Source organism: Macrobrachium rosenbergii, chromosome 55 (assembly GCF_040412425.1).
Source record: "Macrobrachium rosenbergii isolate ZJJX-2024 chromosome 55, ASM4041242v1, whole genome shotgun sequence".
Taxonomy (NCBI): domain Eukaryota; kingdom Metazoa; phylum Arthropoda; class Malacostraca; order Decapoda; family Palaemonidae; genus Macrobrachium; species Macrobrachium rosenbergii.
The window spans coordinates 37,577,417-37,605,244 of record NC_089795.1 but is presented as its reverse complement, the minus strand read 5'-3'; the positions used below and the strand labels follow the sequence as shown (position 1 = coordinate 37,605,244).

General features: G+C 36.1%; 1 protein-coding gene across 37 annotated transcripts in view; it reads left to right on the top strand.

Annotated features, from left to right (window-relative positions):
* The window catches only part of LOC136835120 (CUGBP Elav-like family member 2), a 323,150-nt gene that overhangs the window by 19,438 nt on the left and 275,884 nt on the right, over positions 1-27,828 (top strand). For 8 of the 37 annotated variants that reach the window (XM_067098307.1, XM_067098300.1, XM_067098296.1 and 5 more), the window contains exon 1: positions 4,591-4,717. The exons of 2 other annotated variants lie outside the window; for them this stretch is intronic. In XM_067098307.1, the coding sequence (XP_066954408.1) occupies positions 4,677-4,717 (41 nt within the window). In that variant the 5' untranslated portion in view covers positions 4,591-4,676. Of the gene's footprint in view, positions 1-4,348; positions 4,718-27,828 lie in introns of those variants that run through there. 27 more of the 37 variants (XM_067098301.1, XM_067098299.1, XM_067098297.1 and 24 more) reach the window with 9 other exon arrangements.

Sequence of the window (27,828 nt, the reverse complement as noted above, 5' to 3'; positions counted from 1 at the left end):
CAGCTGAAAGGTACGATATACTGATGATTTAGTAATTGATTAATAAAATCTAGGCTGCCATGCCAAACTGTGGAGCACATCTGGCCTTTGAGCACCGAAGATAGTGAACAGAGGAAGCTGGAGTGGTTGGAAAGCGAGATAAAAGAGATCCAGAAAATAAAGGAGATGAAGTGAAAGGATCTAAAGATGGAAGTGAGAGAAAACCCCACAGATGGAGTTCTAAAGAAGATGTAAGGAATGGATATAAGTAAGGGAGTGGGGTGCAGCTAGGATGTCAGCCCCACCCTTTGCTAATGCCTACAGGAATGACGTCACTAGCTTCCCATGGACGTTTAATAACAATGGGGGAATTACAAAGAATGCAGACTAATATTAGACTTGTTTTAAGATAAATAACCTGACGACCGTCAGGAAAGTGATTTATTAATCGGTTTTTTACAGATGCATAGATTGTAGTACTGTGTGGTTGATGTTTGGTCTTTACTATGTTTGATAGGCACAGTCGCAGCTGTGTGGCAGTTGTGTGCGCAGGTGTTTCATCACCATGTTAAATAAAGATGCTCTTTCCTACTGACGTTGCCATTTGTTATATTATTTTCCAAGTTGATAAACTTGATAACTGATAGTAGCATCAGCGTTCAGCGCAGGGCTTCGTCGCAATTAGGTTAAAGTCCTGCTGGGACTCTGTAGGCTCATAGGGTAGGCGCTGATCTCCTGTTTCATAGGCCGACAGCCAGTGGGGGACAGGTCCCAATGCCTGTGACACGTGGCCAGTGTGTCGCTTGTCCCACTGTTTAACTCCCCAGCCGGGGCTGAGTACCTGTCTCCTCTGAACCTCTCGGTTTCGGACCGCTAGGTTGACGAGCTGCCGCGATTTTTGCAGTGGTGCAATTATAGCCATCAGTGAGCGGCGGGATTTGACATTAAATTCACTCTTGCTGGTTTTAACAGCGTTTAGCTGGATTTTCTTAGTCGAAATAGGAGCTACAAACTTCGATTTACGGACAACCTGAAGCTGGGATCCCCGTAGGGGGTAGTGCCATCAGTGCACCTTACATGGTTCACTGTAGGCATTACTTAAGGTTCTTTGCAGCGTCCCTTCGACCCTTAGCTGCAACCCCTTTCACTCATTTTACCGTACCTCCGTTCATATTCTCTTTCTTCCATCTTATATTCCACCATCTCCTAACAATTGTTCTCGTAGTGCAACTAAGAGGTTTTCATCCTGTTAACCTTTCTTATCTCAATTTTCCTGTCAATGCTGAATGACCTTAGAGGCCCCTGCGCTCGTTCTTTTGGGATAAATCTTATATTCCAACCTTAAGCTTGGTCCTATTGGCCGAAAGAGAATATGAATTTGAAACTCGCAGATTTATGAAGAGCCTTAAGATGAATCCTATCCTCCAAGAATATTGGTCAAAATTAAAACTAAAACTTTGAACGCCCTTCAAGTGGATCCGCTTAGCCAAAAGAGATTAAGAAATATTACCTAGGATTTATGAAAAGACCTCTGCTGGATCTTGTTGGTCCAGAGAGAATAAATACTAGGAACTTGGTTTAATGAACAACTTTACGAACCAGAAACTTGGGTTTATGAACAAAATTAAGCTGGATCCTGTTGGTCGAAGGGGAGTAAGAACTAGAAATTTGAATTTATGAACAATTTTAAACTAGATCCTGTTGGTAGAAATGAAATAAAAACTTGAAACTTCTTTCATGAACAACATTAAACTGGTTCCTGTTGGTGAAAATTTAAAAAAAATAAAATTTTATTTATGAACAACGATAAACTAGATCCTGTTGGTCAAAATAAAAAATAAAAACTTGTATTTATGAACAGTGATGCACTGGATCCTGTTGGTCAAAATAAAAAAACCCAGCAACTTGTATTTATAAACAACGTTAAGCTGGATCCTGTTGGTAGATGTACAGTAGAGTAAAAACTAACAATTGGATCCTGTTTGTTGAAATACGATAAAAGCAAAAAACTTGTATCTATGAACAACGTGAACTGGAACCTGTTGGTTGAAATAAAAACTATAAACTTGTATTTATGAACTGTTAACGTGGATCATGTTGGTCGAAATAAAATAAGAATTATAAACTTGAATTTATGAACAGAGTTAGTCTGGATCCTGTTGGTCGAAATGAAATAAAAGCTAGAAACTTGTCTTTATGAAGTGTTAAACCGGGTCCTGTTGATCAAAATAAAATAAGAACTAGAAACTTGAATTTATGAAGTGTTAAACTGGATCCTGTTGGTCAAAATAAAATGAAAATTAGAAACTTGTATTTTTGAACAATGTTAAACTGAATCCTGTTGGTTGAAATAGAATAAAAACTAGAAATTTGTATTCATGAACAACGTTAAACCAGATCCTGTTGGTCGAAACTAAATAAAAACTAAAATCTTGTGTTTAAGAACAACATTAAACTGGTTCCTGTTGGTCGAAAAACTAGAAACTTGTATCAGTGAACAACATTAAACTGGTTCCTGTTGTTTAAAATAAAATAAGAACTAGAAACTTGCATTTATGATGAATGTTCAACTGGATCCTGTTGATCAGAATAAAAGAAAACTAGAAACTTGTATAGGTGAACAACGTTAAACTGGGTCCTGTTGGTTGAAATAAAACAAAAACTAAAAACTTGTATCTATGAGCAATGTTAAACTGTTGGTTGAAATAAAAAAAAATAGAGACTTGTATTTATGAACAACGTTAAACTGGACCCTGTTGGACGAAATAAAATAAAAACTGAAAACTTGCATTTATGAAGTGTTAAACGGGATCCTGTGGGTTGAAATAAAATAAAACTAAAAACTTGTATATATGAACAACGTTCTACTGGATCCTGTTGGTCGAAATACTTTTAAAAACCGGAGACGTTTATTTATGAAGAGCGTTAAACTGGAACCTGTTGGTTGAAATGAATAGAAACTTGCATTTATGAACAACGAAAGACAGTAAGTACTAGAAACGAGAAGCCTTAAGTGAAGCCAGCAGGTTTAGATTTTTGAATGGTATCATGATGAAATATTGACAGGGTAAAAGAAAAATGCTAGTCACCCGCTTGTAACGGATCCGTTATGTGACCTGCGCTCAAGAGATCAGCTTTTTTTAAAGGAAAGTGACGTGTCTCCTCGCCAATTGCTCCACTCGCCCCCGAATATATCTTGGTTTATTTCAGTTTGTTACCTAATTTATATGACTTTCGTATCGGTTAGTCATTTCTCTTAATGAGCAGATTTGCTAACCGCGTATGGCCCCCATGACTCCCTCATTGCTCTTAAATAGTAATTCGTAGGTGTTTTAGGGAGGACTGTCTTAATCTAACTGATAGACCATGACCCACGGTTGGACTGCGTTGCGTAACAGGACGTCGAGACCAAAGGAGTTGAAAAGCTTTTTGATGAATACCTGATTAAAGACCGAATTCGGAGAAAAAGATTTTTTACGCTTACTGGCGCAGGCTTGCTGCAAAGAGTTATCTTGTGATTAATGAGCAAATCGGATCAGTGGCTAGAATTATCTCTCTCTCTCTCTCTCTCTCTCTCTCTCTCTCTCTATGTGTGTGTGTACAGTATATATTTCAGTTTCTCAGTTTGAGTTTTTTTTTCCTTAGTTTGATAATATATATTACAATTAGTTTCCCAGCATTGTTCTACTTGTAAGTGAATAGTGATAGTGTTAGGGCTAATGTAACACATTCTGATTCTTAAGAGACCGACGTGTGTGTATGTATGTGTGTGTGTTTGTGCGTATGAATGCGCGTGGCTTCTGCGGAGAGTAGTCATGGATGGGATCTTCGTTGTCGCTGCCTGGGAGGAGCTCGGGCCTCCCCCCGGGCCGGTGTTGTGGGGGGCTGGGGGACACGGGAGCGAGGTAAATGGGAGAGGGAGAGAGGAGGGGCTGGTGCCTGGGGAAGGTAGTCTGTGCAATCGAGGGAGGGGCGTGGTAAACCCGAGGTCGCTGCCTTGTAGCCTGGAACCTTTGGGGAGAAGCAACCAGTTCACTCAAACTCTTGTGCTCAGTTAGTTAGACCTTCCAGGGCACTCCATTTAGCCAGTGTGCTGCGGCTCGGAGAGGCCTTCGTCTAATATAGCGTGTGTGTGTGTTGTTACTCCCCATACCACCGTACCCGCTCCACCGCCGCCCTCCCATCGCTGCTGCTGCTACAACGTCCTTCCTTAGGAATTCCTTCTCTTTCCGCTTAATAACCAGCTGCTGTTAATCTGTCTCTCTTCCTCTTCTTCCTCCTCCTCCTCCCCCTCCTCCTCTCCGTTTTCTTTTTCAATTTTTTTCTGATTACGCAAAGCACTGTCTGCTGTGCTGCATCTGGTATCATTACTGCTGTCTGTCCAATTAGGGAGAAGGACTCGCGCGGAATCGTGAAGTCTCTGTGATTGTTGTCGTCATTCATTTTTCTCGTTTACGTTCCACTCCTCTTTTTTCTTATCTTCTCATACAAGATAACAAGTGGTCTTCATGAAGAATCGCATCATCATTAGATCCTGATTTCCCCTTAAAATATAACGTGATTTTCTTTTAATTTTATTTATACTTTTATTTTTGTTCTCCGTAAAGGACTTCGAAAAAATATAGAACGCAACCTGTTCTTGCCATAAAAGTGTTAACGCTCGATTTTTGTGAAGTGACTCGTTAAATTGTTGTAACATGCTCCTGGAAAATTTCAACATGGCTGATATGGATGGAAGGTAAGCATTGATGTATTTGTTTATTTCGTTTTCGAAATGTTCAAACAAGAAGCTTTCCTCTGTCGTTTCATTTGTACTGTAGGTTCATTGTTACTAAGGAGGTTTCATGCTTCAACTATTTGCAAGGTATTGCTTGGTAGTCGGTTTGTAATAAGTTGATATAGAACATTGCAAAGCCCATCGAGTGAAAGAATGTAGGTAAATTTGAATCCCATAGAAAAAAAAAAGTTACCGCAGACTTTGGAGTCAACTGGGGTTTGTTAACTGAATGTAGAACACTACCTGCAGATGGTCGTATGTTTCTTTGGAGGGCGTAATTTTGTTGTAATGTAATTCCGTGCTATTTAGTTCTTAACTTTGTTTTTGTCAGCCTATTCTTGCGGGAACTGAACCAGAATTAGACTCTTTCTTGGGCGACGTTTGGTTTTGTGGAGGCAAATCATAACGGTGGCTTTCTCTTTGACCTTTCTCGACATAAAAGTTCACTTTATATTCAGATTTTAATTGGAGTAAAGCTGATAAGATAACATTTTTATATTCAGTGCTTCCGCTTCGGAGCACAAGTTAATTGGAGCATTTTTTTCGTGCTGTCCTAGATATGTCAACAAGACAAGGACATCCTGATGTTGTTTATGTTGACATTTATTTGGATTTTGAGGTTAGCTGCAGTGCCTTTTATTTAGTTAAATATTTTTTTTAGCCATAACTCCCCAAGGTACCTCATAAACGTTAGTCTCATGGTTGTTGTAACTTACTTATTCAAGGAACTCTAATGAAACTTAATATTTACAATGATGATCTAGCTTTAAAAGCTTAGATTTAGCGTAGCCATTTGAGGCTGTACGCCACAGTGACTCACATGGTCATGTCTGCTCTCTCTCTCTCTCTCTCTCTCTCTCTCTCTCTCTCTCTCTCCATAATTTGTTACATATTTGGGAAATCTGATCTCCCGGAGAGAATGCAAGGGACGGAAAGAGGTCTGATGACTTCCTATGTCTGCGTATGTGTGCCTGAAGGGGCGATTTGGGTTTAAGGGGTTGGGGTTGGGGTGTTGAGTGATGAGAAGACAAACGCGTCGGCAAAACCATGTGTTCCTGTGATGTTCCTCCTCTGATGATCATCTAGTCCGGTGGCCAAGGTATTTATGGCTTTTCGGTCTCGACCAACCACATATACATGACCGTAAAATGTAATCACTTGCCTCTTTTGTATCTCGTTCCAAAGTACGCATTCAGAGCTCCATCGAAACTCTGTTGAATTTGATCTCTTTGTTGCTGGTTCGCTTCCAGAATTATATCTTTTCAGGTGATTTTATTATTGAAACTACTTAAAGGAGTTGTATGATATTCACCTATCGTGTGCTAATTACACACACATGTTTACTGTACATATACTGTATATATATATATATATATATATACCTATATATATATATATATATATATATATATATATATATATATATATATATGTTTGTGTGTGTGTGTGTGTGTCGTCACGTGCGCTTACATGCTCACGTTATATGTTATGCCAAACATCTGTTCTCTCGACGGGCTTTTCGTCAACACCGGATATATGTGGCGAATTGTTAATTAGAGAGAAACCAAGTCGTCAGCGTTGAGTTACACGAGCATAATCGGTATTTTCGGCACTTCCTTTTTAGTGTCAATAACTGCTTTCTCGCTCTCTTCTTTGCATAGTTCTGTAGTTTTAGTTTCACAGATTAGTGTGTGGTGTTTGTACCTCAAGAAGCTCTTGTTAATAAATCTTTTAAGAGACTGTTGACGTTCAGTTAGCTTTTTGTATAAAGGATTCTTCTTTGTCACGAATGTCTTCTAGACTGAATTTTTGGTGTGTTGCGTTAAAGCTCTCTCTTCCACATGTTTAGTGTATACATACATATATATATATATATATATATATATATATATATATATATATATATATATATATATATATACATATATATACATATATATACATATATATATATATATATACATATACATATATATATATATTTATATTTCATCACATCTTTTCCTATTAGAGGGCGTGGCTCCAGAAGGTGTTAACCTTCCGGTTCTCAAGCAAATGTTTCCGGATGCAGCTTCTGTCCCCATTAAGCATGGTACTCGCATGCTTCGCAGAGCAGTATGTTCCTGTACTTAAGTATGTTCCCTATGCTTGACACATGCTTATTGCATAACATGTGATCTATGCAAACATTTAGTCCCACTGCAATGAATTGAGGACGGTTTTAGTATAGCCGAAAACATGTGTTGATTCGCGGATGAGAAAGGGAGGGAACCCCCCCCCTCTCTTCGGTACGCGGTCTGTGGGGAACGGAGCTGGGGGTTGGGGAGGGAGGTTGTGAGAACCTGCGGTGACACGTGTCTGGTAAAGGTGCATAAACGTCTCCTCAGGCTTTTTTTTTTCAATGAATTTTTATGCTCTCTTCTGCATTACATGTCATTTGTATTGCATAGTATTGTAGGTATATTAACTATATACTAATGCACCGATACCATCGACAGGAATGTATTGCAAGAGAGAGTCGATTGAACCAAGGACCCTCATTTTGCATAGGGGTTAGTGTCGAAATAGGTTAGCTCGGGACTGGTTAACGACATTTAAGGTTTGAAGCAGGGTAGGGTAGTTGAAGTTACTGTCTATCGTTGTTTCTGAACCAGGTCATGATTCGTGTCCTGGCCAGTGCGGAAGCACTTGGATTTCCCCTTGGGTGTAAGGTGTTCCCAAGGTACATTCACATCAGTATTAAGCTGTATAATATTTGCAAATAAATAATGGTGTATGTAATAAATACACACGGGCGCGCGCACACATATGTGTGTATATAAAATATGTATATACAGTGTGTGTATATTATATACTGTATATACATACATACATACATACACATACATACATACATACTTACATACACACACATCACGTAGGTATATCGTCTAGTAAAAAGAAAAAATGTTGAGTTTTGGGAACTAGGATACCTGTCATTAACACCTCACAGGTGTTCAAGCTCAGGTGTTCGTAGTGATGTGGCCTATAGGCTCCAGAACACCTGTGGCATGGAAAAGTAAAACATCTGCTTCGCTTTACGGAAGGGAAGGGTATATACCCTCTCTCTCTCTCTCTCTCTCTCTCTCTCTCTCTCTCTCTCTCTCTCTCTCTCTCTCTCTCTCTCTCTCTCTCTCTCTCTCTTAGGCGCGTGCTTCACACACAAACGTCAATGTCGGGGCTGTAATAATGTAATTTACCCAAAAATTGTGAAATAATTATAAAAATCTTATTGAACAGCTCATGAAAACTGTGGGCTCTTGATTTAAGCTGTTTTTACGTTTAAGTTATTATTTATTTTAACATTAATTTTGTACTTATCTCGGAAGAACTTTGAAGTTTCTTTGTTCCATGTAGCAGTTAGTGACACTTGCACTACACTGAGGACTACATTGATTGGTTGATTGGCTGATATCTGTAAATTGGCGCCAGAGCAGGACCATTGATATCGTAATGAGCTTCTCTTTGGCTATTCAGTTGTTGTGGTGTACATTGTACAGACTTATACTCAGTAAGAGTATGAACATATCAGATGATTCTTAAGCCAGGATAATTTTCCATGAATGTAGTTTCATTGGATCATAACAGGTAACGTGACATTTAATTTGGCATATATCAACGGAGGATTAATTGTGTAAGATGAGAAACTTGATTTTTCTGTTTAAATACAATGGAATGGTATTTTTTGCAGTCAATAGTGTTAATAGGTTACAGTCATTATACAGTCACCTTATGCATTTAACTAATTTTTGCATGAATGAAATAGTAATCTTCAACTGATGTGATGGTCCCCTTCAAGTTTAGGCATGTTGGTATTATTTAGCAAAAATATTAGTGATAGTCGAAAAATACAAAGGTTAATCATTCAGGTTACCTATGGGTGGTTGTGAAATGAAAACCCAAGTTTGATTTATTCTCAACCTTATTTACAATATATATATATATATATATATATAGAGAGAGAGAGAGAGAGAGAGAGAGAAAAAGAAGAAAGAAGAAGAAAGAAAATCCAACAGGCGAGTTTCTCAAAAACCCTACAATACAATAAAGGCAGAAATTTGCAACAGTTCGAGGAAGTCATATTTTATTCGGTTGCAACGTTCCGAAGCCAACCAGCAGGCTATGTTATCAAGCTACAGTAATAATAACTAATTAATTACAATAAAATTGGTATATTAAAATACACAATATGAGTTACAATAAAACAACAGCTAAAAGTATGAGTAAGGACCAACCGTTGAGTGTGGAGGCAGAGGAAGGACTGACCAAAAACGTCAACAGTTCACGAGAGATAAAGAGGTGTGGACGTGGCATGGGCGTTCGGTGAGGGGATCAGTTTTTTTAATAATCAATAATTCATTAATTGTTAAAAGCTGATGATTGGAGGCTCTGCCCAAAACCTTAAAGTCTTTTTACTGAATGGAATATTTTCATTTATCGGTATGATCCCTACGTTGGAAAATTCGGGATGTGAAAGTCTAGTGCCAGTTCTTTAGCTGACGGCTGTATGACTGTCGATTCGGACCTTAAGTAACCTATGTGTCGGTCCAATGTAGGGTCCTCGATTACATCGAAGACAAATAAACTTATAAATAACACACGAGGTCATTAATGGGTCCAAAAGGTCCTTGAAGCTGAAAAGGCTACCGGTATTCAGCGGGTTTATGGGTAAAAATTTAAAAATTCACGGCAGGGAGATGACCGGATATTGAATCTTGGAGTTCCTAATAAAAGGTTGTATCGTGAATAAAAGGTAGACTGGAATAGAAAGGTAATTTAGGAACGTGAGGAGTAGGCTATTTGGAACAAAAATATTGTTTAAAAATTTGGAGGCGATTAAAGAATAAATGGGTGGGAAAGCAGTTGCTGTTAAAGTATTTTTGCAAGAACGTGACTTCATTGTGAAAAGCTTGCCAACTAGAGGATAAAGCAAATTTCGTGAAGCATGGTTGATAAGGCATTATTAATCTTAAAATCAAGAGAACAAAATCTATAAAAATTTGCACCAAGACCAGTGAATGTCTTTTTTCTAAAAACAGAAGTAGGAGAAGCCTTGAGGAGGGCGTGTTATTAAAATATATATAATTAAAAAAAATGTAACTGATTGTTGGTGTCGTGTTCAATCGTGAATTTGATATTAGTGTGAAACTGACTCCTAAAAAGTGCAAACGTGTCGTCTACATTACCGGTTATAAGATAGTAGATGGTAACTAAAGGGACAAGCATCAAGCATGTGCTCTTCCAGCGAGCACATGAAGATACCGGCGAAGATGGGTCCAAGTGGAGAGCCCATAGCCATACCATCAGTTTGTAAGTAAGAACCATTAAAAACAAAAACGGTGTCCCGCACCGCTAGATCTAAAATTTTCCTGAAATCGTTCTTACAGAAACCATTAAAACGAGACCCATCTATAGGAAAAAGCTTATGTAAAATAATATCAGTGGTCTGTTGTACATGTACATTTGTAAATAAAGAATCAACATTGTAGGTTACCATAACAAGATCCGAGTCCTTAGCAAGATTAGTATTTTTGAACTCGTATGAATTTTTAAGGCTGTAAGAATTTTCAGCCAAGGGGGCAAGTCTGGTAACTAGATATTTTGCCAGTTTGTAATTGACGTTATTATGAAACGCTAAGGTAGGGGGAGTTGGAACATTATCTTTGTGGGCCATAAGATGACCGTGAGCTGTATAGGGACTGATAAGTATTCTCAGTGATAATGCCACGGCCTATTAAACTTTTCAGTAATCGATTAATACGGTCTTTTATTTTAAACGTTATTCAAAATTCAGGAGTCCCTAACTTCTGGAGCTTAGAATTATCTTTTAAAACCGTTTCCACTTTAGTAATATAGTCATCCTGATTAAGAATAACAATTCCTTTGCCTTTATGTGGACGGGTAATAATAATGTTCTTGTTTTCTGCAAGAGATTTGAGAATATTCATGTCTTCTTTTCTTAAAAATGGAGCCCAGTACGTTGACAATTTACAACACGTTTTATGTGCTAGGCCTCTAATGAATGTTAAAACAAGTAAATTTTGAAATTTTACTTAATTTATTTTAAATTTTAATATACCTTTTTAGTGAGTGTAAATGTATTTATTGTGTGAGTGTGTTCCAGTATGAAAGCGTATGCCTTTGTGCAGTTTTTAATTTCATTTTCATTCATTCATCACCTTACCAAATAACCTATTAGGTCCCAGTGCTAGGCCTCTAGCCTAGACCTGTCATTTCATCCAAATCCTTCGGGCCAGCCCTATGAGAGCTGATAGTCAGCTCAGTGGTTTGGTTAAACTGTTTTTAATAATAATAATATGTGCTAGGCCTTGAAGTTTTGATCGAAAGTTCGGGACATCAAGGTTGAGGTCAAGGTTGATCAATCTAGAAAACAGGAACTCCAGACTACCAAAGAACTGTATAAACGAGGGTCTGTAATTTGGGAAAGCAAAATCCAAACCAAGAGAGAGGAGGAATTCCTCTCGTTTCGATAGGGAGTAATTTAACACTGTTTTATTGCCATGATTAAATTTCGGAACAGTGACACCTATTTTGTATAGTTTTCTCTGGTGAACCTCTTGGACATGGAAAACAAAGGAACTGATACATTTATTAAACAGGTAAGTGAAAATGTAACGGTCTAGGTTAGATAATGTGTTAATAACACTTTGAAAGGGAGTATGATTAGTGGTGGTGGACAACTTATGAATAATATTTTGTTTACAAGAGATCTCCATATTGAGATAAGTAACAGTGGAATCAGAATAAAATTGAGTGTTATACAGGGATTTCGTATATAATTTAAATTTAACAAAATTTGGCGTTCCTTGGTTAAGGACACAAAATTGTAGAAATTCCAGGTCACATTTTGAGTTTCGAAGTTTTTTGGTATTCCGTTCTAAGGATCTGAGTGATGGTCCATATTTGTGAGCGATGTATGAAACGTAGCAGTGGCATCCTTCACCGAAGTGGAGTCAGGGCGAATCGGAAGAAAAGCCAATGAATATTCAACAGGCGGAGGTTATATATATATATATATATATATATATATATATATATATATATATATATATATATATATTTATATTTATATAGATAGATGGATAGATATTCACACACACACACACACACATATATATATATATATATATATATATATATATATATATATATATATATATATAGAGAGAGAGAGAGAGAGAGAGAGAGAGAGAGAGAGAGAGAGAGAGAGAGAGTCTACTTATTTGGTGATTGTTTATGTTGACAATGAGAATTGGTAGAGTGAATTATGTGTAATTTCTCAAATCTTTCGTGAGAAGTCGAAGTGATTTCAAAAATGTCAATAATAAGATTGCGTTAACAAATGTTCTCTTTCTCAAACTTCTGACATAACTATTTCGAAATGACCACTTAATTTGAATGGTGCTTTCATAACACTCAAGATTGTATGGCTTTGGTCTTCCGCTGTCATATTAGTAGTAGTAGTCGAATTTCCCTTTAAAACGGCTCCACTCATCTAGGCAGCGAGACGAATGTCAGCCTAGATTCTCCCACAGGTAATGTGGGAAGACTGCCCATGCGACATTCTACCGCTGTGGTCATTTCATTATCCCCCTCCTCCATCATCAGACTCTAATCCGCATTTTTCTACTGTCGGTGTCTTGGGATCAACCACTTTTTAGGCAGAACCCTCATCATTTAATTAAAAAACAAAATCCTTCACATAAATATGATTTTTTTTACCGGGTTGGATTCTTCTGCATGCGCTTGTTTTATTTGTTCCTGTGTGCTTTCTGTTTTTTTTTTCCACGTGTGCAGTTGATTCCTTGAGTGTTTGATAGCAATGTAATAGTTCTTGATTACTGAATAACATAGCTGTTCCAGTACTAGGTCATCACACTAAACATTCATAGATTGAATCAGTAGTTCTTGATTACTGAATAAGATAGCTGTTCCAGTACTAGGTCATCACACTAAACATTCATAGATTGAATCACAAGGGTGTCACATAATAAGTAATAATAATAATAATAATAATATTGGTTTCGTGATTTACTCATATCATTTCATTGATTAACAGACGTTAGGTACTGAATAACCTATCGGTTCCAGTGCTAGGTCATCTAACCGAACATAAATCAGATAAAAAGTGTCTCATAAATTATGATAATTATCCTATAATTGTTGATAATCGTTTCGTACTGTACTGACATCGCTGTATTGATGAGTATCCATCACATATAGTATTTTCGTATAGTCCAGGTGGATTCTGTTCAAATTCTTATAGCTCGCGAATGGGAACCTCTTTCATCTTCCTCAATTGCTCCCATTTCCCAGGACAAGAAGAAATGTCCTTTTTATTATTTCCTCGATATCGATTTTGCATTGATGTTCAAAAGTTATCGGCGCTCTCGTCGCTTTTCGATATAAAGCACCGTGTAGCTTCCTAGAGTGATATATTGTATTTTTTTGTTTATTTTCGGTCTCTTTGTCCTTTGTTGAAGCTGTGTTCTTTAATGTTGCTGATTTTTTTTTTCGTCATCGTTGGTGACAGATATTTGTCTGGTGGTGCTCGTTGGTGTCAACCAACATATTATTCCAAAATTAATTATATGTATGGCCTTTAAACAGTAAGTGCCTAATATTGGAGATATTATTTTATTATTTTTCGACTAGCTAGTGAAAGTTTGACCAAAATTGTTTTGTCTGTTAGGGAGCGCAGATATTATATTGAGGAGAGAACGAAATTGTAATACGAGTATTCTATAAAATTTTTACCCAGAATAACTATGGTTATGTGATCAGCTCCACAGTCGAATGGCGATATAAATGTAAAATTAAATAGCTATGTGATTAGGGGTTTTGATTACACACACACACACACACAATACCTATATATTATGTGTGTGTGTGTATGCGTACAGAATGTGTATATGAGTATATGTATGCATTTTATACATACACACTTACATACGTGATTTCAGGTAGAACAATTACTCATAAAAGGTACTGGAATCGTATGCTCTTTATGTTAGGCGTAAGGCTTTAACGCTGCGCAGTTCGAGACAACTAGCAAATCATTAACTTATTGGTTTCAGGTGTACTTTTTAATTATTGATGTCATTCACATGAATAAATAATATCTTACAAAAGTGAGTTTTGCTGATCTGTCTGGATTGTAAAGTCCGTGGCACCAAAATTGCAATAGCCTTTAATATTTTATTTTCCCACACGGCCTTTTGTTATTCTTTGATTTGAGGAAAAGCCATTAATAATACAGGCTGCTTTTAAGCAGTGTTTAGAAGCCGGGTGCTGGAGTTCAGTGCTTAGTTGTCCTTTCTTACTTTAAATTCGTTTTATATGCTTCGCAAGATATGGATGTATTATTTTCATTTTTTTTTTTTACTCAGTTATTCGTTGTATTTCCCATAACGTTCTGTTGCCTCTCTCTAATGAACACCATATTCTTTGGAAGCTTGAATTTCAAGTCAGTGGCCCCTGTGGGCTTGTTCCTTATCAATAGGGCTCATAATAATAATAATAATAATAATAATAATAATAATAATAACTGATGAACAGCGTAACTTTATAGCATTGGTACACTCATAAGACTTTCAGAGTAGTCTTACCTATGGTAGATATATTTTGTCATCTTCTCGGAAGGATTATAAGTAATGAAACCAGTTTCCTCTCTCTCTCTCTCTCTCTCTCTCTCTCTCTCTCTCTCTCTCTCTCTCTCTCTCTCTCTCTCTCTCCATAATTGATTTACAGACACGTATGTTTATATACACTAAAGCACGGAGTTAAAACGGAACAGAGTTTTGATTGTAAAATGATAGGCTCGCTCCTTGCTGAAACTACTCCACGCTCAGGCATGTTTGTAAACAGTTATTCTGTATTTTATATGTTTGACTCTTTAGATAGTAAAAAAAAAACCCTTGTTGTGTTCGGTAAGATGTGTATATTTGGTTAATTTCACCATGTTTTATTTTCCAAGTTTTGGCTTTCATCATTTATGCACATCTGCGAGATATTCCTCCGGTGGATCTTCGTGTTCAGCTGGTATGAAAGTTCAGATTTAGAAAAATAGTGCATTAGATGTTCTTGGCTTTATTCAGTGTGTGGCATTGCCAAAAAAAAAAAATAATAAAAATAAGACTATGGTTGACGTTGCCCTTCGATAAATGAAATGTTTTAAGCACCAAAACAGTGTTGAAAACTCTCTACTCTTGAGCTAACAAAATCCTAGTGATGATGAAGCGTTTAAAATGTTTTCAGGTTTTTCTCTTGTTTTTTCGTCCTGGAGAAAGTAGATTTCTATGCAGTTAAACAGTAGATGTCAGGAGTTTGGATAATTTAATCAAAAAGAATAAGTGTAAAAAACAACACACACACACACACGCACACACATCACAAAGAATAAGTGTAAAATACAACACACACGCACACAGAAATAAAAACAAGTAGACGATATGTTGCTCCTGTGATGAAATCGATTTAAACACCATCGATTTGTGGAATAAAAGGTCAAGATCTAGCTCTTGTTAGAAACTCTCTCTCTCTCTCTCTCTCTCTCTCTCTCTCTCTCTCTCTCTCTCTCTCTCTCTCTCTCTCTCTCTCTCTCAATATTTCGAAACAGGCGTCCCCCTGTGTGCAAACGTATCGACAAGTGTGACAGCTGTATAGGTTTTTTTTTTTTGACGGGGCCTGTCTTTATACGTGCGCGTGGTTAGCGTTGTTTTCTTTGTTCTTGTTTGTTTGCATGTTTTTGCATTTTTTTCACATGCTTGTTTTTCTTTTTACTTTGGTATATGTGTCATAAATAAATCCATTGGGCAAATGCATGTTGAACGCCATTTTAGAATGAATTTGGGATTAATGTAAACGTAAACTCATTGGCCACTTTTTTTTATTGGTTAAATTTTTTAAGGTTTGTAAAAATGCATCTCGTAATGGATGGACTAACAGACTGTTGTTGTTTACACACACACACACACACACACACATATATATATATATATATATATATATATAGCTCTCATGTATATTAAATATTAGTTTCTTTAGGGGAGATAAAATGGACACGATTATTATGATAAATTTCACTTCAATGTATTTAGTGAATCTTTCGTTTATTTTGCTCACCTTTTTCGGGAGTAATTTATGTCCTTTATGTCTGTTTTTTTTTTCTCTCTCTCTCTTGGGCAGTTCATGCCAGTTTAACAACAGTTAACAGTTGATTTTAAGTTTTTGCACATAATTTTAGAGTTTATATTTTTACAATTTTTGACGCTCTGTAGCTCTTGAAATCATTGTTGATTCTTGGAAAAGATATTGTTTAAAAGGAGAAAAATAAATGTATTTAGCCACAAAAAATATACAAAAATCCATTGATACAACGAACTTCTGGTGTATATGAACACACACAGATGTGTTTGTAATCTGTTTGCTTGATTGGATGATTTTTTATCAATGATTTTTGCTCTTCCATGTTTGTTTCCGTCTCTGGGGAGTGGAAAATGAAAGTGAACGGAAAACTCTCGAGGAGAACAACAAGTTTCCTTATCGTTCGGGATATCAAGAACGAATCCATGTCTTTGGCGAACAGATACTGAGAATGGTCTTTGTATGTCATACTTGAGTCGATAGGACTTTGAACTTTCTTATTTATTTGGTAACTTGTGAAGAGATGTTATATTGTAGAACGCTTTCGTTCAAATGTCGTTCTGCGTATGCATAGGTTGTGTGTATGAACGTTCACTTGTACTTATAAGTAGCATTGCAATAATATCTTTTGCCAGGAAAGGTAAGTAGTTGTGATTAATTCTCTCTCTCTCTCTCTCTCTCTCTCTCTCTCTCTCTCTCTCTCTCTCTCTCTCTCTCTCTCGCTGAAAAAATCCATTGCCTGAGTGACTGAAATGAAAGCAGGATCCTTTATTTCATACCTGGGGAGTGACTCCCCATCCCTTGTAGATATATATATTTATATAAGGTTTATCATTCAGTCGTGTTGGAACGACCAGCAATCCTCATGGATCTTGCTGTCTCCAATTGGAATGGCCGGTTGCATTGCAAGGCATCATCTTTGCATCGAAGACCGGATTCCCGGACGTAAATCCAGGCTTTTATCATGGCAAGTCGCGGTCAGGGTAAATAGATTTTAAGTGCATGCTTGGATGTGCATGTGTTTCTGCTTGCATGGGACGGGAAGGTATCCGTCGCAGTTGGTTTAGAAACAGTTTTGCTTGCTTGAAGTTTTAAGTATGTGTGTTTCTTGAATAAACTGTCCCCAGAAAGTTGTAACACTAGCAGACTTTCCCAAATGATCGGTAAGAGACGCGATTGACATCCCTTTAGCATTCTTGTCATGTTTTCCAAATGGAAAAAGGAAGTAAGACAACAGGCTAAAATCTTGATACCCCATGTTGCATAGTGCATGAAAAAGCCTTGTCACGTTATTGAATACCTGCTCGCTTTTTCGTGTCTTTTTTACTCCCGATGTTTTTCATTATAAAACTTCCGTGATAAGGATACTTTCCCAAAGAAAATCCGATCATATGGAAGCAGTTACACGAGCTTTTTACCCCTTATTGGGGGTAGTGCCGTCAGTGCACCTCATGCGGTGCATTGTAGGCATTACTTGAGGGTCTTTGGAGCGTCCCTTCGGCCCCTAGCTGCAACCTCTTTCATTCCTTTCACTGTAACTCCGTTTATATGTTCTATCCCTTCCATATTGCTTATCTATTCTATCCCTTCCATATTGCTTATCTATTCTATCCCTTCCATATTGCTTTCCACCCCCTCTAACGATTGTTTCATAGTGCAGCTGCGAGGTGTTCCTCTTTGTTACACCTTCCAGACCTTCTTACTGTCAATGTCCCTTTCAGCGCTAAATGACCTCATCGGTCCCAGTTCTTGGCCTGTGGCCTAAATTCTAGATTCTATATTCTCTACACGAGCTTTTCCTCTCGGACTGTTTTTTTGATTATTCCAATTCATCTCTGACTGTGTCTTTATGATTTCGCATTTTTGCATCCAAAAGGTAAAGTGAGAATGGGGGAGGAAGAGGAGGGCAGGGTCGGGGGGGGGGGGAGATGAAGGAGACATTCAAGGTTGGTGAAATTGGAAGGTTAAGGTGCATTAACCCGATTTAAAAATGGAGTGGATATGTTGTTTTCCTTTTTGCGAGCTCGGTATCACTACGGTTTCTCGATATTTGATGCCCAAGGTCTTCGTTGAAAATTTGATGACTCGTTCCTCGGAAGGGAGGGTTGGGGATGATGGCGCTGGTGTGTCGATATGTATATATATATATATATATATATATATATATATATATATATATATATATAGAGAGAGAGAGAGAGAGAGAGAGAGAGAGAGAGAGAGAGAGAGAGAGAGAAAATCAGGAATCTTATTAAGTGCTTTGATTGAGAGGTAAATCACGTTACATTTATGCACATATATATATATATATATATATATATATATATATATATATATATATATATATATATATATATATATATATATTATATTGCAGTGTTTGTTGTTTTCAGAATTTATGTAACGTATTTGTTAATCGTTTAATCTAATGACAGACAAAAGCATCAGAAACCTTTTGATCTTAGTATTAAATTTCCTTTGATGTTCGTTCGATACCGTATGATAAGGCTTGTAAAGATAGCTTATCTTTCATATCGAAGGGAAGGGAAGGGAAGTATGGCTCACTCTATTGCCTTCTCTTGTTCCAGCGTTACGGACTTGTGTTGTTTGGTGGAAAACGGAATTGTGCAACAAAAGGTAGTTTTTAGAGTTTTGTTTCCTGTAACTGAAATTTCATGATAGAGATGTTTGTACTTTCAGGAAAAATTTAGGCAAGTGCTGAAGATTTTGGAAGGTTGCTGATAAGGCTCACAACAAAAGCAGACATTGTTGTAAAGGGTGTTCTTATTGGTAGATCATTGTCTTCGACTCTGTATAATTCCGCAAGAATATAAACCAGAATAAGTGCTTTTTTGTATACATAGATGTATGTAATGTAGATACATATACATCATAACCTTTCATGTATTGAATACCTCGTGCATGTGTCGTTTAGTTTACATTCTCTCATAAAAACTCGAAAACAAAATAAAAAGCTTAGAAAGATTATGATTGTGATTGCAGTGTATTGTTTGATGTTCAGTTTACCCGAAAGTGGTGCTTTGTCATTTTTCAACCTAGTTTCATCGCAAGTGAAGAAAGATTAATGAAAACAAAGGTTAGACGAAAATCGTATCCCTATTCAGATTAAATTTTTATTCAGATTAAATTTTTATATATGTATATATATATATATATATATATATATATATATATATATATATATATATATATATATGTGTGTGTGTGTGTGTGTGTGTATGTGTGTGTAGAGTATGTATATGTGTAGTTTTTGCACCTGCTATTATTATTTGCATCTATTTCAAGTAATTTAAGATCAAATTTTATTCTGAAGAGTATTCTGCTTCGTCAACAGGTCTACGATAATTTCTTTCCAAAGTAGGAAGATATGTTGAAAGTCGTAAAATAACATTATAGGAAAGCAGTTTCCCCACTCATATGTTAATTTCGGAGCAGAGCAAGCATGTTAAGTTTGAGAAGTAAGTTCAAGGCACAGATGATATTCGCCTCGTATCTTGTAAAGCAAAAAGTGGAAATTTGGAGACGCCTTTAGATACTTGTTACGTATAGTGGAAAGTGAAATGATAGCTGTTAATCTTGTGTCACAGAACTGTTCTACTGGTCCCTCGCCAAAATTAATATCACCGAGTGAAAGGGGATTTCCACAAAAGGAGTTTGACAGTTCGTGGCTAAGATGAGTTATCATGCTGAGGCTGATAACAAAGTTATATATCGAAGCTTGGGATTTTTAAACAAATTTAAATCATTTGATTTTATTCACATTTGGAGCTTCGGTACTTCAATTATTTAAGGAAGTTTGAGATTATGTGTCTCTAATAGACTGATCACTGTCTTCTTCAAGCTTTCAACTTTAAACTTGGTTCTCCCTCCATTTTCTCATTTCCTTACCACCCTCTGCCCCTTTTCCATTCCCCTTTACTCTCTTCCCTTCCCGGCTTGTCCTTCAGCCTTCCTCTCATCCATCTCCTATCTCCTGTTTTCCTCCTCATCTCATTAATCTCAGTGGCCCCCTCCATCTTGCTATCGCGCCCTCGTGTCCCCATTCTCTCTGCTCCAATTACGCATTTTACACAATCTCTCTCTCTCTCTCTCTCTCTCTCTCTCTCTCTCTCTCTCTCTCTCTCTCTCTCTCTCTCTCTCTCTCTCTCTCTGTTGTCAATGTCTGGTTGTCTTTACAGGTTTTAAAGAAAAATCTGTGCCGTCTCTGTAATCAATTTTTATACGAAGTCTCTCTCTCTCTCTCTCTCTCTCTCTCTCTCTCTCTCTCTCTCTCTCTCTCTCTCTGTTGTCAATGACTATTTGTCTTTACAGGTTTTAAGGAAAAATGTATACCGTTTTTGTAATTTTTTATACGAAGTGCTCGTTTCGCTCTCTCTCTCTCTCTCTCTCTCTCTCTCTCTCTCTCTCTCTCTCTCTCTCTCTCTCTCTCTCTCTCTCTCTCTCTCTCTCTACACACACACACACACACACACACACACACACACACACACACACACACACACAAATCAAAACAGGCCTTGGAGCTGGTGCTCTTTTGAGAGATGCTGTGTGAAGGTCGTCGCGAGTTAGCTCATTCGTGCTTGTGACCCAATTTTCATTTGTTGCTTGTGCACGCGCTCAGAAGTTTTGTGTGCGCGTGTGTGCTCTCGCGCATGTACGTGTGACCTGAATTTCTTTACAGGTCGTATCATTGGGTCATGGTTGAATGTCAAAAGGACTGGAATATCCGTTTAAGGGTATGAAATCTTATTGGGGTTAGTTTCACCGTTTAGAAGATTTTTTTCCAGTCTGAGTTGGATTGAGTTTTTCAAAAAAAATCTTAACTGATTTTGCTTAGAACGTATTATTATTATTATTATTATTATTATTATTATTATTATTATTATTATTATTATTATTATTATTATTATTATTATTAATAGCAGAATAATGCCGACAGAAATAACTACCACTTCTTTCAAGTCGTGTAATAAGTGTGTCTGTTTTTGTAAGGGAGTTTTCAGAGTATAAACTGAAAAAAATATATTTCCTTACAAAGAGCAGGAAATTACGGTTGTTTAATCATGTAACGTTGAATAACACAAGTAAAAGTTCAAAGATTGTTCACCAGTGATTTTGCCCCAGTGTGAACAAGGCCATGTAGAAAAATGACTTTACCGATGTTACCATGTTTTGCTGTACCCCATCCACATAGTTAAACACAACCAAATAATCAAACCGCAGTTTATTTTCTCTGCTCTTTTTTCCCCTACTTCATTAAGACGCGTGTTACACATGGACAATCCATATAACGATTTGCCTGCTCTAGTGCAGAGCTGACGCGTTGCCCTGCCGTGTGAGAGAAGACTCTTTGGAGTGCGTTGAAGGGTTAACGAGAGTATTCAGTACAGCACCGAATATCGGATGCTGCTGCTTTTATTCTCTGTGATGAATGGCGAGAGGGAAAAGGAGGAAAAAAAATCCGGGGGGAAAAAAGGTGAATTTCGGTGTAATCGGTTGTTATGAACCGGGCTGGTGGTGTGTCTAATTAGCTAGATGGGAGGCATATAGGATTAAACGAAGCGGACGATATGCGATTAGTTTAAGTGATGCTCTTATCCTTGGAAACCAGGAGGAGATGAGGGATTGTACCTTTGGACTTGTTAAGCGGGAAAGAAGTCTCTTTTAACTTACGGCTGGGAAAGTCAAGCCCGTTTTCTAGGAGGAAAGAAAAATGTTGATTTTTAGTGATAAGAACGGAACAGAATTGATCCTTATTCTTGAAGAGATGTAAGTCCCTCCCTCCTATATGATATATATATATATATATATATATATATATATATATATATATATATATATATATATATATATATATATATATATATATATATATATATATACATACGTACATACATACATATTATTCTTAAACAAGGAGCACAGAGCACCGTTCGAATTGCTAGATAAGGATAGAGAGGGCTGGAGACTCAAAATTCATAAAGGAAATCTGTGATGTTTAGATTTAAGCGATAAACGAATATATAGGAATATATAATCTTAAACAAGAAGAGCGCATCATTGTAAATAGTAGATAAATGATAGAGAGGGCTATAGACTAAAACCGAAAAAAAAACAATTGTCTTAGTTATAAGCGAGAAGTGAAAGAAAATTTTGAATTTTTGTGGGAAAATGAAAAAGATATCTTATATTTTAAGAAGTAAAAGACGAAAAAACCACCACTAATGTCCTTAAACATGAAAGTTAAAAAGCAGACTGTACGTGAAAGAGTTATTACGAAGGCAACTATTTTTAAGTGTGGCGGGCGACAAGTGTTAAGGCACGAAATGGGATGGAAAAACATTTCTGCAAACTTGGAAAAGCTGAAAGCAGTATTTTTAATCAAAGCACGAGATACCAAGATGAAAAACAGGAGCTGGAAAAACTAAAGGAAATTATGCTTTAATTTGTAAGATGGGAGATATATATATATATATATATATATATATATATATATATATATATATATATATATATATATATATATATATATATATATATATATATATATATATATATATATATATATATATATATATAAAAGTGTATGTGCATGCATGCGTCTATATATGTAAGAGTAATTTTTGCAATAACATTACAGCTATTGGTATGTAAATGTAACCAAGTGCATGTTTTGCATGCCTCCTTCATAACTTAGAACGTGGTGCTCCTCATGAATGAAAAAAAGTTTAACATTGGTAATACCCAGCCGAAAACTTCTTGGATACAGTATTCTGCTTTGTCGATTTGATATGATCATTATTATTTGCTGAAGTTAATATATCGGATTCCTGCTCAGATAATTAGCTTTTCTTGGCTTTGTTTTGATCAAGCACTTGAGTTACAGCTCCTTGAGTATATCACTCTAAATGTGCAAGTCATTTTTTCTGGCGTCAGTACTCTGAAGGTATTTTGTACCAGGGAATGTTAGTGATAAATAATTTCCATTGTTAGAAAATTTTTCAGCTTTTATTACTTGTGAAGTTAATAAAGAGCGACCTAAGTTTTTTAAAGTGTATTGCTCTCTTTGTTAGCATGTTAATTTGATTATATGATTGATCTTAAGCTACAGTTTAACCTAGACTACTTATGCATCAGTCAAGACGACGACGTACATGATGCACGCTTCATTGGCACAGGTTAAATAATAATATCTCTTTACATATATGAGTAAAATTTATTTGTATACATTAGCGTACGCAAACCAGACACCTCACATAACCATGTTACTCATGACATCGTCTTGACGTTTCAATTTAATGCACAAAAGGCCCGGTAGCGTAGTTCCGATAAAGCCATTACGGCCATTTGAATGAAGCCTTCAAGGATGTGACATTATGTTGTATGTGCAACGTGTTGTCGACAGGTATGGGACAAGAGAAAAAATACCTCGTGCTGATACTGAGTGACGTTGAATTATGTACCAGTGTTCTCAAATATTAGATTTTTTAAATTCAAGAGATGTAGATAGATGAGTGTTTGCTTGTTTGTGCTTATTTATTGTAAATTAAAGAAAACGTTTTCGTCGCATTTCAGCAATAATAGCTTGCCATTGTTGAACATTTGAGCAAAGTTTTCAATATTTGGTAAGATTGTGTTAGTATATTTATGGCACTAGACCAAGATTAGTTTTGTTAAAATTGATGTGACTTTTGAATGTTTTTAATTCATTCTTTGATGAATCTTATGCCACCGTTCATATTGGGTAAAATAATAATAATAATAATAATAATAATAATAATAATAATACTTTTTAAAAAGTGCGTAGTGTTCGATTAGAAATTTTCCCTTTATGGCTGAAATATCAAGGGTTCAAGGGTTGTGGAGTTCACTGTTTAAAAAAAAAAAGATTTTAGCAATTTAGACGTGATCTCAGTCCGTCACGGTTACCAAGTCTTGATAACTGCCAGAGCAGATGGCAAAGAAGAAACGAGAAGAAATGTCAGTAAGTTAAAAGATCGCATCACAGTCTCTCAAGGTTACAGAAAATGGATTGATTACCTGAGCAGATGGCTAGGAAGAAAGTCGGAAAAGAATCTTCAGTAAATTTCAAGGTCGCGTTTCTTATTGAGAAGACAGTAGGCATATACTGTACATCGTTTTATATCTTTGGTTGGAAGTTGCGGGAATATACTGACCTCTTTGACTTGGTGCATTTGAAGTCTCTGTGCCTTCATTAGAATAAGTTTAAACCCTCGTTTCCATTAACATTTCCTTTTCTTTTTAAACCCGAGACCAGCTGAGATTTAAGGACTTAAAATGTTGTCGAAACCTTTTAGGCCTTTCCAGTTAAAAACTATTATTATTATTATTATTATTATTATTATTATTATTATTATTATTATTATTATTATTATTATTATTATTATTATTATTATCATCTTTGTAACCTGCATGCCATTCATTCACTCTTTGAAGATAAACGCCTGAGAGCGCTTGAAACGTCAGAGGAAAGAAACCTAAGAAAACAGAAATCTTTGTTATGTCCTTGGGAAACCTGATGTACCAGCTACAGGCTGAGGAAAAAAAAAGATAATAAGAAGAATAGAGAAGACTGTGGAAACAGCTACAATTTTTAATGTAACTGCCCGCATAGAAGGTCTCCTCCCGTATTATTATTATTATTATTATTATTATTATTATTATTATTATTGTAATGTAAACGTTGTGGTAAAGGGACTTGAAGGATTGATCGAGTTACTTATGTGATTGGCGTCTCAACGACTATCGCCATGGATACGAGAGAGAGAGAGAGAGAGAGAGAGAGAGAGAGAGAGAGAATATGATTATAGTCAAACGATGCTTTCAAATCGATTAGGTAGTATAAATGTTTGCATTTATATATTTTTAAGACTTGCTTTTTCGTAGCTTGCTGTTACATCCTATCACGAAGTAATCATGTTGCAGTTACTTGTGCTTTCCAGTAGGAAACAAAAGTCGTAGAGAAGATCGTTCGTGGACTTCCATAAAAAGAAATTATACGAACAAATTGAGTTTGTTCTCTGGCAACTAATCTGTCATGGATTTGCGGAGATAATGGATTGTTGCCTGTGTGGGAGGAATATCTTTCGGTAGATTTTTCTCTGAAGTGTGGTATCCATCAGATACCTTTTTCGAATTGTTTCTAGATGCTCTTTTCTATTTTTGCTACGGGCTAGGTCTCTTTTTGTTGTAACTACCTCCACTCTATTTATTTAGACTGTATCAAGAAAGGATATTGCAGAATTCACAATGGTCTCTTTTCTTTATTCACTTTGCTGTAACTTGTATAATCTGCGCAGAATGATTATGGAAGGGAATTCCACTATCGTAATTTTTCATGTTAATTCTAAAGAAATAGTAAGAGGTTTCTTATTGGATTTTTCTAGACGTTTTTATTCTCTACATTTGTGAAACTTTAAAGCATCCCTAAAATCCAGAAAGCTTGATTATTTATTTTTCGTGAGTAAATGCTATTTAAGGGACTAATCTACAAATGCCCATGGTGACTATGGATGAAGTCCATTGTTAGAAGTGTCTTCAAATTTTCCCTTCCGTTTATTTATCTTGAGCCTTATACCTGAATGACCAACCGAAGTCTTTGATGCAACATGAGTAATTAATCTTAATCGGTATTACTTCATCTCGCCTCTTACTGTATACTTGCTTTCAGCTTACGATTATCTTTAAAAAAGTTTATATAGTGAGGTGAAATCAGTCGCCGATATCTTCCTTTTAAATTTTTACTTTTTATTATTTTTTTTTGATGAGGGAACAACGGCCGCGTGTATTAATGGATTCCCACTTACAAAATTCTGTTCATATAATTTTTCTCTTGCTTCTTGATGGTATTAAGCTGACATGAGGTTTGTCAATCCGTGCAATTGCATATACTGAATGTGTGTATATATACACTATATATGTGTATATATATACACGGGTTATTACATATATATGTATATGTATACTGTATATATATATAACGTATATATATACATACACACACATGCGCATTGTATACAAACGCCGCATGACGTAACGTAGTCTTCTTTGTATTTGCTGTGCTTTATCTACCATAGATCTCCACTCAGCATCAGCCTCTCATCTCACAGTTGTCAACGAAGTAGGTCTGGGCATTTCATATTTTATACATATATAGGTATGTATGTGTGCGTGCCAGCATTATGTAATTATTCAAAGATTTTAGTCTGTAAAATGCATTGCATTTTATTTCGTCTGAATTTGCTCTGTTATACGTGACCGCAGTTAGAGAAAATGTCCAGTTTTGACCGTTGAATATTGCACTAAGCAAAAATGCTCAAGGCTTTCAGCGTTCATGACCTGAATGCAATAACCTTCATAGAAAGTTCTGAACTGAATATTAAAAAAAAAAAAAGAATGTTAGAAATTTGGGAACTTGGAAAAAACGGGAGAAATTGAACGTACCTGAAAAGTAGTCTGAAATATTTTGAAACTACGTCAGTGATTATTCATGAGAATTGTTGTAAATAATCTTACACACTTAGAAAACACTAACAGTCGCCCTTAAGCGCACGCTTAAAAGCTTGCGTTCATATCGCAACATATGCGCGTTTCAAAACGTGCATAAAAGTGAGCTCTTTCTCATATACAAGCTTCGTGGAAAGTGATTCCAAAGGGGACTGAATTGAAAAAGGGTTTTTCCTGGGGGCAAGTAAGTGATCTTGTTTGTAACGGTGGCTTGGTCAAAACAAACTGGCAGAAAATTGGCGAGATTTGATTACCTTTCTCGCGAGAGAATACTTATGGCTTGCCTTGTGTTTTAAGGCCAGGGGTCGATTTATCATTATTATTTTATTATTATTATTATTATTATTATTATTATTATTATTATTATTATTATTATTATTATTATTCTACATGCATGCATGCGTATACATACATTATATATATATATATATATATATATATATATATATATATATATATATATATTATATATATATATATATATTATATATATTATATATATATATATATATATATATATATATATATATATATATATATATATATATATATATATATATATGAATATACACATATTTTATATGCTTTAAATGCGGTGTTTGAGAGGTACTTCATTGTCCTCAGCAAGAGTTTGTACAACTTTTATTTTAACAAATCAACAGGAAAAGGATAGAAAACTAGTTGCAGAAATACCCCTTTGTGAAATGCTTCTTAAACTAATAGTTGTTAGTTGTGCTCTTCATTTGTCTCTGCTGACTAATGAAGGTGCAAGGCGTTGTCAGCTTCCTGTGATCAAAACAAATTCTGACCATCTTAGTTTATACTTGTGTTAACGATTATTTTCTTTTCTTTCCAGGTAAGTGAAATGAAAGAGTAGGGTTCAGTTTCGACTTAAAAAAAATGAATGAGAACCAGTAAATAGGAACCAAATGATTTGAGGTGAGTTCCTCTTGACTTTTTATTTTTAATATTTACTCTGGTGTGTTTTGTCACATATATTCACCTGCTATTTATATGGTATCGTGTTAATGCAAACGTTTATAAAAGTAACTCGTTATTCGTCGGGTTTATTGTTAATTTGTAATTTGATCACGTTGTGTAATGCGATGGGATGACACAAGGTTCATAATAGCGATATGCAACTTGCTTCATGTAATCATTGCCATTAATAACACTTCTAGGAATTTGTGGTGCGTCGGTGAAAACGATCCTCTCTCTCTCTCTCTCTCTCTCTCTCTCTCTCTCTCTCTCTCTCTCTCTCTCTCTCTCTCTCTCTCTCTCATCAGGGAAGAAGAAATGGGGTGACTAAGATGCTGGCT